The sequence below is a fragment of the Salvelinus namaycush genome, chromosome 34 (genome assembly GCF_016432855.1).
Source record: "Salvelinus namaycush isolate Seneca chromosome 34, SaNama_1.0, whole genome shotgun sequence".
In the NCBI taxonomy this organism is placed as follows: Eukaryota; Metazoa; Chordata; class Actinopteri; order Salmoniformes; family Salmonidae; genus Salvelinus; species Salvelinus namaycush.
The window spans coordinates 26,528,716-26,544,732 of NC_052340.1; the positions used below are offsets into that span (position 1 = coordinate 26,528,716).

Sequence of the window (16,017 nt, forward strand, 5' to 3'; positions counted from 1 at the left end):
ACTAACATTGAGTGGCTGCTGCCAACATACTGACTCATCTCTAGCCACTTTAATAATGAAAAAATGTATGTAATAAATGTATCACTAGCCACTTTAAACAATGCCACTTTATATAATGCTTACATACTCTACATTACTCATCTCATATGTATATACTGTACTCTATACCATCTACTGCATCTTGGCTATGCCGTTAGGCCATCGCTCATTCATATATTTTTATGTACATATTCGTATTCATTCCTTTACACTTGTGTGTATAAGGTAGTTGTTGTGAAATTGTTAGGTTAGATTACTTGTTAGATATTGCTGCATGGTCGGAACTAGAAGCACAAGCATTTTGCTACACTCGCATTAACATCTGCTAACCATGTGTATGTGACAAATAACATTTGATTTGATTTACATTTACCAACTTCATTAAACATGCTCAATCCTTCAGTTCACTTCCTCTCATGTGAAAATCAGTAATATATATAGTGGTTGTATTTAATTATATATTTGTATTTAATTGTAGGGAATCCAATCCCTATTTATATACTGACCCATCCTTACTTATATACTTATCCAACAGTATTTTGTCACTGATCCAACAGTATCCACCTGCAAGTGTAGAGAAATTAATACCTATTTATATACTGACCCAACATTATTTTCAACTGATTGTAGGAAAACCAATCCCTATTAGATACACACCTGTGCTGCCATTGATCAATGTTAACCGGCGAGATTCATTATTATAGAAAAATTGTTCTGCCAAATTGAACCCCAAAATTTGGTGGATGAGGAGGACGAGATCTTTCACCATTAAGGCTCGGCTGAAAAACAGACAGTCCCTCACAGAGATTTTTAAATAAGGTATCTTACCTTTTTTAATTGTGGCCAGAGGGATGCCTGGGTCCAAGCCGGACAGAACGGATCAGAAATTCAGGTTGTTCTCATCCGGATCACGGCACCAAATGTTGTGGAAAATTAGATCCAAAGATGAAGGCAGAGACTACTTAATGGTATAATAGAAAACCTTTAATACAAGCAGCTGTAGGGGAGATCTGTTCTGCCTGCGGTTATGGAACCGCCACCTGTCCCAGACCTGCTGTTTTCAACTCTTAATGATCGGCTATGAAAAGCCAACTGAAAATTATTCATGATTATTATTTGACCATGCTTGTCACTTATGAACATCTTGGCATAGTTCTGTTATAATCTCCACCCGGCACAGCCAGAAGAGGACTGGCCACCCCTCATAGCCTGGTTCCTCTCTAGGTTTCTTCCTAGGTTTTGGCCTTTCTAGGGAGTTTTTCCTAGCCACCGTGCTTCTACACCTGCATTGCTTGCTGTTTGGGGTTTTAGGCTGGGTTTCTGTACAGCACTTCGAGATATTAGCTGATGTACGAAGGGCTATATAAAATAAACTTGATTGATTGATTGATTGATCTACCTCTGATTTCACAGGGAAGAACTTGAGAATGGTTACATGTTCTTTATATAGTGGGAAGTGATAACACAATAAAATTGTTTACACAACGGTTCTTTTATACAAGCAACAGTTCCGGAACACAATACCTTGTGTTAGGGTGCATACATACCAGGAGTCTATGAAAGGCATAACATCACAGTCCAACACAGAACATATCCCTTGAGAAGTTACAACAGCTCACCCCAAATTCTGCCACCACAGTTGGAAGGGTGTTTTTTGTTTTTCCTTTCCCCGTTTTGTATCACAAAGTATAATGATTTTATATCATAGTCCAGTTTGTGGCGGTAATGCCGCATATTGGATGCCAACCGCCGTTAAACTCCAAAGAAAAAGAAGAAGAATCAGAAATCACCGGAAAAAAACGTCATTTCCTGGTCTTGCATCTGACGTGTCTAAAACAGTGTTAGTGGAGGTAGCTAGACTTGGGAGGAAATGTTTCATCAGATACTGTATATCTGATTAGATTTCCTTCTGGAGGTGGAAGGCACTTAAAAGATTCGTCGGCTCAGTTATTTATAGCGTTTTTCCCCCCCCTTCCGTTTAACGTTAGTGTTTGTTTTCTTTACGTTGGTATATTATCTCGTGTACGTGGTGTCAAGATGCTGGATTTCTTCACCATCTTTAGTAAGGGGGGCATAGTGTTGTGGTGTTTTCAGGGAACCGGTGTTACAGAATCCTTCACCGGGCCTGTCAACGCGCTGATCCGCTCCGTGATCCTTCAGGTGAGAAATACTTAAATCAAGTGACAGCTGTCATGTTTCTATGCAGCCTAGCCATGTGTATTGTCTGTTTTTCAGCATGCGCCAGAGGGTCGCCACTTCATCAACAAACTGGTTAGCTAATGTAGCTACGTAGCTTTCGTAGATACACTTATCATGTAAATTCTTCTTCATCTAAACTAAATAGGATGTATCTATTGGTAAAGCTAGCGCACTTGTTAGCTTGCTAATGCTACGATTGCGCTAGCTAGTATATGGTTGCGTAATACAGACATGGGGGATTTGGGAACTGGGGTTAACAGGTTGTTATTTTGCCAGCCACATCACAATATCACAGCCTAGTGGGATTATCACGAAATGCAAGACTATTACCACGTAGCTAGCTAGATATCAAGTATTTATACGTAACAAAAATATAAACGCAACAATTTCCAAGATTTTACTGAGTTAGTTCATATAAGGAAATAAGTACATTTAAAATAAATTCATTATGCCCTAATCTATGGATTTCATGTGACTAGGAATACAGATACATAAAAAAGGGGTAAGGTACTTGGTCTGGATCAGAAAACATCAGGATCTCGTCATGGTATCTCTGTGCATTCAATTTACCATTGATAAAATGCAATTGTGTTTGTTGTTCGTAGTTTACGCCTGCCCATACCATAACCCCACCGCCATCATAGAGCACTTTGTTCACAACGTTGACATCAGCAAACCAGTCGCCCACACGTGGTCTGCGGTTGTGAGGCTGGTTGGAAGTACTGCCAAATTCTGTAAAATGACAGGTGGTTTATGGTAGAGAAATTAACATTCAGTTCTCTGGCAACAGCTCTGGTGGACATTCCTGCAGTTAGCAGGATGTATGTATGCTCCCTCAAAATTTGAAACATCTATGGTATTGTCTTGTGTGACACAACTGCACATTTTTAAAGTGGCCTTTGATTGTTCCCAGCATAAGGTGCACCTGTGTAATGATCAAACTGTTTAATCAGCTTCTTGATATGCCAAACCTGTCAGGTGGATGAATTATCTTGGCAATGGATAAATGCTCACTAACAGGGATGTAAACACATTTTGCCAAACATTTTAGAGAAATAAGGTTTTTGTCCATATGGAACATTTCTGGGATCTTTTATTTAAGCTCATGAAACATGGGCCCAACACTTTACATGTTGTTTATTTTTGTTCAGTGTAGAGCATGTGTTCAAGAGAAATGTTTTCATTTTAGTGAAAACCTCTGATCTGTGTTACAGTATTGAGTAGCCTAATGTTAATACTTCTCTTATTTTGTTTCAGGAGCGCAGTGGCAACAATTCCTATACTCATGATGCCTTGAGTCTTAAGTACAAACTCGATAATGAGTTTGAGCTGGTTTTTGTGGTAAGTTTCACAGAGAACTGCAGTGTATTATAACATTTACTATTTCCTGAAGGAACATACCATACAACATGTTATCTCATGCAGTCTATGGACTCCAAACTGACCATGTTTCTCTTTTTTGTATAGGTGGGTTTTCAAAAGATCCTGACGCTGACGTATGTTGACAAGTTCATAGATGACGTACAGCTCCACTTCAGGGATCGCTATAAGAATGTGCTGGAGCAAAAGGGGGCCCTTACGTTGTTGAACAGCCATTTTGCGTTTGAGGATGACTTCAAAATGCTTCTTCGGTAAGCAGTGTCATATCTTAGGGCTGATACTGGTGCATAAAGAGAAGATTCTGCTTTCAAACTAATTTGCTGAATCTCACACACACAACCAGCTGTTGAGTTGCCAACTCACAGGTCTACAAGGACCTGTAGGCTACTTGTACAACATATAATTTCATTATAGTTCAAGTCAAATGCTAAGTGCTTTGACTCAAATGTTACTGTCCTGTTGTGCTCTAGTGAGGCGGAGGAGAGCAGCAAAGCTCGAGGTCCCACCTCCATGAGAAGCTTCAATGCTTCCCTGAAATCCCAGAAAACTGTGAAGTCCATGATCGAGACAAAGGGAGGGGATAAGGGCAAGGAACAGGGTGGCAAGAAGAATAAGAATGCCAAAAAAGAGGGTAAGGGTTTGACATGATTATTATGAAGGTGTTGGAATACAAGCACTTTGTCATGGTTACACTATTTCTGTTTGAAACGGGCCCATTTTTTCCTTCATGTTTTAATTTCATGGGGACCAGAGAAGGCTGCTGAGGGGAGGACGGCTCATAGTAATGGCTGAAATGGAGCGACTGGAATGGCATCAAACACATAGCAATCACGTATTTGATACTATTCCGCTCGAGCCCATTCTCCCCAATTAAGGTGCCACCAACCTCCTGTGATGGGGACATTGATAATGTTTTGTGTGGATGGGGTTAGTTTCTGATATTTTCCCCCCTAGCTCCTGCTGCTGAGCCTGTGAAAGGGGAAAAAGCTAAGGCTCCGACCAGTGCCCAGAAGACAGTAGAGAACGGTAACCAAGGCTTGACCAAGGAGGAGATCATTCAGAAGAAGAGAGAGGAGTTTATCCGCAAGCGCATGGGGGCACCTGTGGAGAAGCCCAGGTGAGTGGGGGTGGGGGACACACAATGTGGTTAAAGTTCTAATTTTGAATGTTGCTGACAGTTGCTTCAGTACTGGAAGTCACATTGTCTCTTGCCTTCCAGTAAGTCCCCCAAGCCTGCAAAGGAGAAACCCAAGGGGAAAGAGAAGCGGGTGTGGACCTTGGGTGGCAGCAGCACCAAGGAACTGGACTACAGCCAGAGCAATGGAAATGGAGCCCATGCTGCTGGGGACCATGGCTTGGACGCTCAAGCTGACCCGGTATGTGCCTGTTGGGTTTGAGAGCAGGAGAGCTAATATAGCCTGGTTGTACCAGACTGAATGCTGCGCTCACATTATTTAAAAGTGCAGTGAAATAATGGTGAGCGCAGTGGTCTGTCTGGTTTAACCAGACTAGAGCTAATAGCCTTCAGGGATGCTCAGTTGGTACCTTGATAAATAAGGCCCATGTGTTGTAGAAGTGCTTAGTTTATAGGAATTGCACATCTTAGTAAAGTCTTGTCTTGTTGTCCAGGGGATGCAGCTGAGCTCGATGAAGGGTGACTTGCTCGCCGTGGATTACGAGTCCAGCGAGGGAGATGAGGAAGAGGAGGAGGAAGATGCGGTGGAGAGGGTGGTAGTTGCTGACACTAGCAAGAAAATGTGAGACCCTTTGATTATTTAATGTGTCAGATAATAGGAAGCATGGCTGAGGAATGGAAGATGATATGAATGTGATGTTGTGCCCTGTTGCTCCTGTCTAAGTGTCCTTTTAAAAATGTTCCACAGCCCCAAAAAGGGTGCTTTTGGCGGGATGTTTGGGATGCTCAAGGGCCTGGTGGGTTCTAAGAGTCTGAGCCAGGAGGACATGGAGCCAGTTCTGGACAAGATGAGGGACCACCTCATCGGTATGGACTCCTCTGTTCCCCCACTACAGTATCAGTTTCTTAACACATACACTCCCCTTCATATTTATTTGGACAGTGAAGCTAAAACTTTACATTTTGCACTTCAAATGGAGGGGACTAGATACATAAAGTACTTTCATTTCTAAACAGTAAAACAGATACGTATGAAAATCCCCTCAAATAAAAGGTGACATTCTGTACTGTCGCCTTATATGAAACATTTAATCTCAAATCCAAAATGCTGGAGTATAGAGACATACAAGTTTTAGCTTCACTGTCAAAATAAATATGTAAGGGAGTGTAATTAACTATTCAACATAGATTTGTACATGTCCTAGATCACCTGAGGGGAAAAGCTTCACATTCGACTTGTATTCATAGAACTTTTTTTTTTTTTTTCTTCAGCTAAGAATGTAGCAGCCGAAATTGCCTCCCAACTCTGTGACTCTGTAGCCAAGAAACTGGAGGGCAAAGTCATGGGCACCTTCACCAGTGAGTATAACTGTCTTCCACATAGCTACTGAGTAGAATAAGTCCACAATATAATGAGTTCACCTGTGGAGAGATTTAAGTGAACTAGATAGACTGCACTCCCCCAAAGAGATGAAGATGCTGCACAACAGTTCAGAGTACCCCTCTTGCTCTGATAAAGCCCCCCCTCTCGTAATAGCTGTGGCCTCAACTGTAAAGGGGGCCCTGCAGGACTCCCTGGTCCAGATCCTGCAGCCCAAGCGGCGTGTGGACATCCTGAGAGACGTCCTGGAGGCTCGTAGCCAGCGCAGGCCCTTTGTCATCACCTTCTGTGGGGTCAACGGGGTCGGAAAGTCCACCAACCTGGCCAAGGTGAGATCCACCATGGTGTCAGTATTTTTCTTTTTTTCCCTTCTGTTAATCCGTCATATTGAAAACATTGGTATTGCTGGGGATTTCAAACCTGGGTTGTATCCATTTAACCAAACCAGGTCCTGGTTGGACCTTTCCAGGCTGTCTAGATACATAGGCCACCGAATACCTGGGAAGCCCCGATTCAGACCACAGAAAAAACAGGAAATTATTTTTTTATTTGCTGAAACCCTACATCCTCTGTCTGTGTGCAGATCTCCTTCTGGCTAATCGAGAACGGTTTCACCGTGCTGATAGCAGCCTGTGACACGTTCCGTGCGGGGGCCGTGGAGCAGCTGCGTACCCACCAGCGCCGCCTTAACTCCCTGCACCCCCCTCAGGACCACGGGGGACGGCCAATAGTGCAGCTTTATGAGAAGGGCTACGGGAAGGACGCCGCTGGCATCGCCATGGAGGCTATCGCCTATGGTAACCATACCATTCCCCAGCTTGCCATTCATAGACTAGGTCATCCTAGCCTCATAGTGTGCCATAGCTCTGTCTGTCCTCAAATAAATGTATGATGATATGTAGGAGGGGTTCACAACTGCTTCTTATTGTCTCGCATATTAACTGAGTATATGGACCAAGTCAGACGTCCATTCAAGCAAGTGAAGAAATCCTTCGTTGTCTCTCTGTCCAGCCCGTAACCAGGCCTTCGATGTGGTGCTGGTGGACACTGCAGGGCGGATGCAGGACAACACCCCCCTGATGACGGCTCTGGCCAAGCTGATAGCTGTCAACATGCCTGACCTGGTGCTGTTCGTGGGGGAAGCTCTAGTGGGCAACGAGGCTGTGGACCAGCTGGTGAGTCCTTATACAACAGTGGTCACCAACCGGTCGATCTTCAAGGCATTTCTAGTCGATTGCCAAACATTTCTGTAAAAAACCCAACGATAAAGCCTTGTGTTCCTATTTTTTTATTAGTCTCGGGCTGTTGGTGGTAGGTGCACTATGCTACCGCTGGCTAATCAGATTGCTCAGATAACCGAGTCTGCAGTAACGTAGCAGGCATAAAAGAAAGCTACGGCAAAATTTATACTGTGAGATTTCAAAACATTTAAAACCAGGACCAGAGAGACTCAACAAATACAGCAAAGAGCTGCTGTTTTTATGAGTGAGTTCGTTTAAGTTCTTACTCAGCACTGTCAACACTTTTATAAGCCATAAAATGTGCGTTCTTCCTCTTTCCACTTAGCGCTACAAGTAATGAAAGTGTATCTATAGGCTTGCGTTGTTATTATTAGCGGTTTGGGTCTTTTTTCCTATCAAGGAATATTTCACTTTCTCTGTTCATAGGAGTAACAACATGAATTTGTGCATGAGGCAGAAATAATGTGGTGCGACTCGAGTTTCGCCATCAGCTGGAAGACGTGTCCTTTTTTGGTCAGTGGAGGAAAGGGAGAGTGGAGGGATATTGAGAGAAGGACCCTCAGTCTGCTGCTCTCTCCCTCTGTTGAGACTGACCATCAGATGCAGGCACCATCAGCCCAGTAAAATAAAAAGCAAATTATTTAAATGTATGCTCACTCAGCTTTGCCTCACAAGTAATACAACAATGGATCTATTACCGGTGTGATCATATAGCCTACCTCAAATTTTGAAATATAATTTTAAAAAATGGCCCAAACAACAATGAATTGGCAGGTAAATTCAAGCAAAGCCAGTATGCGGTGATAATGTTTTGGGCCTATAGCTTACTGCACAAACCTCATTGCTACAGTACTGTTTTTAATTGGTTAATGTTGCGTAGGCTTACATTTTTTTAAAGTCATGTTAATAAAAAAATCAGAGCGTTAGATCTCGGCATGCATTTTGATTCAGAAAGTGATCTTGACTCAAAAGGTTTGTGACCTGTCATAACATCCTACTGTTTAATATGCCTCTGAAACTCTGATCCCTAGAAGGTAAAAAAACAGACCAACTGTCAAAGAATTCTAGATGCGTTTTAGAGACTTGAGTTTATTTTGAATTATGCTATAGCTTCAGGGTTTTTTCTGGTTGAAAATGGGGCTGCCATCTTGGCGGTGTAGAGATATTTTTAAGTTTCTACGCCAATTTCCTGCAATTCTACAAATTTCTCCATTCAGCTGAGAACTTTGCTCTTTTAAAGCTAGTTTCTTGAAATTCTATGCATTTTGCCATGGCTAATTCTGTGTTATTTTGCTAAAACAATAACAAAAATGTAATAATTCTAAATTCATTGTTTTTGGAGTTGTCAATTCTCCCTGAATGTCTAGCTTTTATTTTGATTATTGTTACCTCTCAAAGATTATATTATTAAAAAAAAAATAGGTCCATTATCTTTTCTACATACTTTCTGTTTTGTCATTTAAGTTTACACTGAAAGCGTTTATGCATCCAAAATCTATTTTTTTTTTTTTTACACGGTTTGGAGTTAAGTGACCCGATAAAAACACTTAGGCAGCCCGTCCAAAGATTACAATGGTAGAAAAAATCCCTGAGCTTTAGCTGTATTTACTACAACCCTAGAAATTTGAAATGGGCTGCGCTATCAGATTATACAGTGTATTCAGACCCCTTCCCTTTTTCCATAAAGCAGGTTTTTAGAAATGTTAGTGAATTTATTACAAGTAAAAAAACAGACCTTATTTACATAAGTATTCAGACCCTATGTTATGAGACTCAAAATTGAGCTCAGGTGCATCCTGTTTCCATTGATCATCCTTGAGGTGTTTTTACAACTTGGAGTCCACCTGTGGTAAATTCAATTGATTGGACAAGGCATATACCTGTCTATATAAGGTCCCACAGTTGACAGTGCAAAATTCTCAAGATGGCGCCGACAGAGATGGCCGCCTCACTTCGAGTTCTTAGGAAACTATGCAGAATTTTGTTTTTTTATGTATTATTTCTTAAATTATTACCCCAGGAAATCTTAAGTCTTATTACATACAGCCGGGAAGAACTATTGGATATAAGAGCGACGTCAACTTACCAACATTACGACCAGGAATACGACTTTCCCGAAGTGGAACCTCTGTTTGGACCACCACCCAGGACAATGGATCTAATCCCAGAAGCCGGCTCCGTAGACGTGCACATCGCCCACCGCTCCCGAGTATACTACTCGCCAATGTCCAGTCTCTTGACAACAAGGTAGACGAAATTCGAGCCAGGGTTGCCTTCCAGAGAGACAGAGGTTGTAACATTCTCTGTTTCACAGAAACATGGCTCTCTCGGGATATGTTGTTGGAATCTGTTCAGCCACCGGGCTTCTCCATGCATCGCGCCAACAGAGATAAACACCTCTCTGGGAAGAGGAAGGGCGGGGGTTGTATTCTTCATGATTTAACGACTCATGGTGTAATCATCATAACAACATACAGGAACTCAAGTCCTTCTGCTCCCCCGACCTAGAATTCCTCACAATCTATAACTGACGAGAATTCTCGTCAGTTATAGTCACAGCTGTGTACATTCCCCCTTAAGCAGGCCCTCAAGGAACTTCACGTAAACTGGAAACCATATATCCTGTGGCTGCATTTATTGTAGGTGGGGATTTTAACAAAGCAAATTTGAGAACAGGGCTACTTAAAGTCTATTAGCATAGTGATTGCACTACACGATGGGGTAATACACTCGACCACTGCTACTCTACCTTCCGCAATGCATACAAAGCCCTCCCCCGCCCTCCCTTTGGAAAATCCGACCACGACGCCATCTTGCTCCTACCGTCTTATAGGCAGAAACTCAAACAGGATATACCAGTGACTAGAACCATTCAACGCTGGTCTGACCAATCAGAATCCACACTTCAAGATTGTTTTGATCACGAGGACTGGAATATGTTCCAGTCAGCCTCAGAGAATAACATCGACCTATACGCTGACTCGGTGAGTGAATTTATAAGGCCACCGTTGTTGCTGTACCCAAGAAGGCAAAGATAACTGAACCAAATGACTACCGCCCCATAACATTCACTTCTGTCATCATGAAGTGCTTTGAGAGACTAGTCAAGGATCATATCACCTCCACCTTACCGGCCACCCTAGACCCACTTCAGTTTGCATACCGCCCTAACAGGACCACAGATGATGCCATCACACTGCACAATCCCATCTGGACAAGAGGAATACCTACAGTTGAAGTCGGAAGTTTACAAACACCTTAGCCAAGTACATTTAAACTCAGTTTTTCACAATTCCTGAAAATGTTATCCTAGTAAGAATTCCCTGTCATAGGTCAGTTAGGATCACCACTTCATTTTAAGAATGTGAAATGTCAGAATAATAGTGATTTCTTTCAGCTTTTATTTCTTTCATCACATTCCCAGTGGGTCAGAAGTTTACATACACTCAATTAGTATTTGGTAGCATTGCCTTTAAATTGTTTCACTTGGGTCAAACATTTTGGGGAGCCTTCCACAAGCTTCCCACAATAATTTGGGTGAATTTTGGCCCATTCCTCCTGACAGAGCTGGTGTAACTGAGTCAGGTTTGTAGGCCTCCTTGCTCACACACTTTTTCAGTTCTGCCCACACATTTTCTATGAGCTTGAGGTCAGGGCTTTGTGATGACCACTCCAATACCTTGACTTGTTTGTCCTTAAGCCATTTTGCAAGTATGCTTGGTGTCATTGTCCATTTGAAAGACCCATTTGCGACCAAGCTTTAACTTCCTGACTGATGTCTTGAGATGTTGCTTCAATATATCCCCATACTTTTCCTTCCTCATGATGCAATCTATTTTATGAAGTGCACCAATCCCTCCTGCAGCAAAGCACCCCCACATCATGATGCTGCCACCCCCGTGCTTCACGGTTGGGATGGTGCTCTTCGGCTTGCAAGCCTCCCCCTTTTTCCTCCAAACATAACGATGGTCATTATGGCCAAACAGTTCTATTTTTGTTTCATCAGACCAGAGGACACGTACGATCTTTGTCCCCATGTGCAGTTGCAAAGCGTAGTCTGGCTATTTCTATTTTATTCCTTGCTGAGCGGCCTTTCAGGTTGTCGATATAGGGCTAGTTTTACTGTGGATATAGATACTTTTGTACCCGTTTCCTCCAGCATCTTCACAAGGTCCTTTCCTGTTGTTCTGGGATTGATTTGCATTTCTTCGCACCAAAGTATGTTCATCTCAAGTAGACATACCACTCAGGAAGGAGACGCGTTCTGACGGCTGTGAGGTTAATTGACATCATTTGAGACCAATCAGAAGCTTCTAAAGCCATGACATTTTCTGGAATTTTCCAAGCTGTTTAAAGGCACAGTCAACTTAGTGTATGTAAACTTTTGACCCACTGGAATTGTGATACAGTGAATTATAAGTGATATCTGTCTGTAAACCATTGTTGAAAAAATGACTTGTCATGCACAAAGTTGATGTCCTAACCGACTTGCCAAAACTATAGTTTGTTAACAAGAAATTTGTGGAGTAGTTGAAAAAGTTTTACTGACTCCAACCTAAGTATATGCAAACTTCCGACTTTAACTGTATGTAAGAATGCTGTTCATTGAATACAACTCAGCATTTAACTCTGGGTCTCAACCCCGCCCTGTGCAATTGGGTCCTGGACTTTGACGGGCCGCCCCCAGGTGGTGAAGATTGGAAACATCTCCATCTCGCTGACCCTCAACACTGGGGCACCACAAAGGTGCGTGCTCAGCCCCCTCCTGTCCTCCCTGTTCACCCACGACTGTGTGGCCATGCACGCCTCCAACTAAATCATCAAGTTTGCAGATGACACAACAGTAGTGGGCTTGATTACCAACAACGACAAGACAGCCTACAGGTACAGTAAAAGGTGAGGGCACTCGGAGTGTGGTGTCAGGGAAACAACCTCTCATTCAACGTCAACAAAACAAAGGAGATGATTGTGGACATCAGGAAACAGCAGAGGGAGCACCGCCCTATCCACATCGACGGGAAAGTAGTGGAGAAGGTGGGAAGTTAAGTTCCTTGGCGTACACATCAACGACAAACTGAAATGGTCCACCCACACAGACAGTGTGGTTCAACCTCAGGAGGCTTAAAAAATTTGGCTTGTCACCCAAAACCCTGACTAACTTTTACAGATCCACAATCGAGAGCATCCTGTCGGGCTGTATCACAGCCTGATGCGGCAACTGCTTCGCCCTCAACTGTATGGCTCTCCAGAGGATGGTGCGGTCTGCACAGCGCATCACCGGACGCAAACTACCTGCCCTCTATGACACAGGAAGGCAAAAAAGATCATGAAAGACAACAACCACCCGAGCCACTGCCTGTTCACACCGCTACCATCCAGAAAGCGAGGTCAGTACAGGTGCATCAAAGCTGGGCCCGAGAATCTGTTTTTCAGTCTCTCATTCTCCCCATTTTTAGATTTGTGTGTATTAGGTAGTTGTTGGGTCTAGTGTTAGATTAGTAGTTAGATATTACTGCACTGTCGGAACCAGAAGCACAAGCATTTCGCTACACTCACATTAACATCTGCTAACCATGTGTATGTGACAGGATTTGAAACCGAGCCATGAGGTCGAAGGAATTGTCCGTAGAGCTCTGAGACAGGATTGTATCGAGGCACAGATCTGGGGAAGGGTACCAAAATATTTCTGCAGCATTGAAGGTCCCCAAATACACAGTGGTCACCATCATTCTTTTTTTCTTTAAATTTTATCCCATTTTCTCCCCAATTTTCATGGTATCCAATCGCTAGTAATTACTATCTTGTCTCATCGCTACAACTCCCGTACGGGCTCGGGAGAGACGAAGGTCGAAAGCCATGCGTCCTCCGAAGCACCACCCAACCAAGCCGCACTGCTTCTTAACACAGCGCGCCTCCAACCCGGAAGCCAGCCGCACCAATGTGTCGGAGGAAACACCGTGTACCTGGCCCCCTTGGTTAGCGCGCACTGCGCCCGGCCCGCCACAGGAGTCGCTGGAGCGCGATGAGACAAGGATATCCCTACCGGCCAAACCCTCCCTAACCCGGACGACGCTATGCCAATTGTGCGTCGCCCCACGGACCTCCCGGTCGTGGCCGGCTGCGACAGAGCCTGGGCGCGAACCCAGAGACTCTGGTGGCGGTCACCATCATTCTTAAATGGAAGGAGTTTGGAACCACCAAGACTCTTCCTAGAGTTGACCGCCCGGCCAAACTTAGCAATTGGGGGAGAAGAGCTTTGGTCAGGGAGATGACCAAGAACCCGATGGTCACTCTGACAGAGCTCCAGAGTTCCTCTGTGGAGATGGGAGAACCTCAGACTGGGGTGAAGGTTCACCTTCCAACAGGACAACGACCTTAAGCACACATAAGACAACGCAGGAGTGGCTTCAGGACAGGTCTTGAATGTCCTTGAGTGGCCTAGCCAGAGCCCGGACTCTCTGGAAAGACCTGAAAATAGCTGTGCAGCGACGCTCCCCATCCAACTTAACAGCTTGAAAGGATCTGCAGAGAATGGGAGAAACTTCCCAAATACAGGTGTGCCAAGCTTGTAGCGTCATATTCAAGGCTGTAATCGCTGCCAAAGGTGCTTCGACAAAGTAAAGGGTCTAAATACTTGTGATACTTTTTTTTTTTGCCAACATTTCTAAACCTGTTCGCTTTGTCAATATGGGTTATTGTGTGTACATTAGGGAGGGAGAAAAAACAATTTAATCTGAGTAAGGCTGTAACTTAACAAAATATGGAAAAAGTCAGGGGGTCTGAATACTTTCCAAATGGTATTTAAATTTTTTGTGCAGAGGGCACATTTTACATTTAAGTCATTTAGCAGACACTCTTATCCAGTGCAACTTACCGGAGAAGTGCCTTGCTCAAGGGCACAGCGGCAGCTTTTTCACCTAGTCTGCTCGGTGATTCGAACCAGCGATCTTTCGGGTAACTGGCCCAGTCCGCTTGACTGCTAGGCTACCTGCCGCCTTTAAAAATAAAATATATATATATACACTGTAACTGTTTTTGTTGATTTGCATAGCTGTCTTATGTTGCGATACTATACTTGCAGGTGAAATTTAACCAGGCGCTGGCTGATCACTCCATGTCTGATAAGCCTCGTCTCATCGACGGGATCGTTCTCACCAAGTTTGACACCATTGATGACAAGGTTCGTATGTCATTTGAATACAGACACTTCATAACAAACTTACTTTTTATATTTTGGGGTGACTTTTTCCATGTAGTGAATCTTATTCAATGTGTTAATAGTAAAGCCAAAAATCTAATATATTTTTTTACTCTATATCAATTGGCTAAATTATCCTTGGTATAACCATAAGAAAATAATTCCATATAGTTTAGTAGAACCCCGCTCCCCCCCGGCTTAGATTATTATGGGTTAACAGAAGTCCCTGTAAACAATGTTTTTTATTGATAGGAAGTCTAAGCTTTTTAAATGCTGTTTGACATCCTTATCGGATTGTCAGAACAGAAGTCTGCATGGTTTTTGGTTCCAAAGCTGATGTCACTCCTCCCCTCAGGTTGGCGCTGCCATCTCAATGACCTACATCACAGGCCAGCCCATTGTGTTTGTGGGCACAGGGCAGACCTACAATGACCTGCGGAGCCTCAACGCCCGTGCTGTTGTGGGCGCCCTCATGAAGGCCTGAGTGGCTGCTGCCTGCATCTGTGTTCACCACTATCGTGACAAAGCCAACTAAACACAGCGCTTCGAGATGTCCGGTCCTGCTAACCCTGTCCTGTGGCTCACATCCTAACCCTCCACATAGCACCAAACGCAAAACACACAAGCTTCCTCCCAACTCCATCTGGGAAAGTGGTGGGTGTTGACTTAAGCAAGAAGAGTCTCTTGCATTATCTGTAAACAGTTGGGCCAAATTCAAAAGTACCTCAATTTTACTTTAAAGTGACGCAGTGAAGTTCAAGAGACACATTTCCTGACTTTTTATCCGATCAAATAGAGAATATTTATTTGTCCTCACTCACAGGTTACTCAGATTGTCAAATTCACTTCCTGGCATTTGGTGTCTGTTTTCCCCCTTCACTTCAAACATGTCAGTTATGAAGGCTTGCTGGATGTGACACGTTTCAGCAGCCGCCCCGTTCCCGAGGAAAGCTTAGTGACCATAGTGCCTATCCTATCCCTCCAGTTTCCCTGAAGCATCACCACTACACGGGTGACCGTCTGTCTGCTGAGATCTGAACAACAACAAACCCAGTAACTACCTTCTGTTTCTCGCTCTCTGGATGGACTGCTATAACCCCCATCCCGATGCCCCCTTCTTCCTCTGCAATTGGAGACTTGAATGATCCTTCAGTTTGGTGGAGTTGAAAAAATTACTATGACATTTTTTTGGGGTTGTCCTCCAGAGGCTTCACGGGTCTACAACTGGGGCACTAGGAGGCCTCGACTTTAGATTTTCTTTCAATTTCTTCCCCTTTGTCATTTTGAAAACAAATACAAGTCTTACATTTGTCCAGTCCCTTTTCATTTGCAGTAGTGCAATGAGAATCAAGAGTTATATAGATTTGTCATTTGAGAATGTAAACATTTCTAAATAAAGCTGCTATGATGGCATGGAACAACTTACTTCCTTTTATATGTTTTA

The 16,017-nt window shown here is 43.4% G+C and overlaps 1 protein-coding gene across 1 annotated transcript; it reads left to right on the forward strand.

The window, feature by feature from the left end:
- Nucleotides 1-1,849: 1,849 nt before the first annotated feature.
- Nucleotides 1,850-15,998, forward strand: LOC120028948 (signal recognition particle receptor subunit alpha-like). Its single transcript, XM_038974225.1, has 14 exons — nt 1,850-2,199; nt 3,496-3,579; nt 3,706-3,869; nt 4,089-4,249; nt 4,573-4,735; nt 4,838-4,994; nt 5,248-5,375; nt 5,502-5,620; nt 6,026-6,112; nt 6,291-6,463; nt 6,718-6,931; nt 7,146-7,309; nt 14,457-14,555; nt 14,929-15,998. The coding sequence occupies exons 1-14, from the start codon at nt 2,077-2,079 to the stop codon at nt 15,055-15,057; spliced, it is 1,965 nt and encodes a 654-aa protein (XP_038830153.1). The 5' UTR covers nt 1,850-2,076; the 3' UTR covers nt 15,058-15,998.
- Nucleotides 15,999-16,017: the final 19 nt, after the last annotated feature.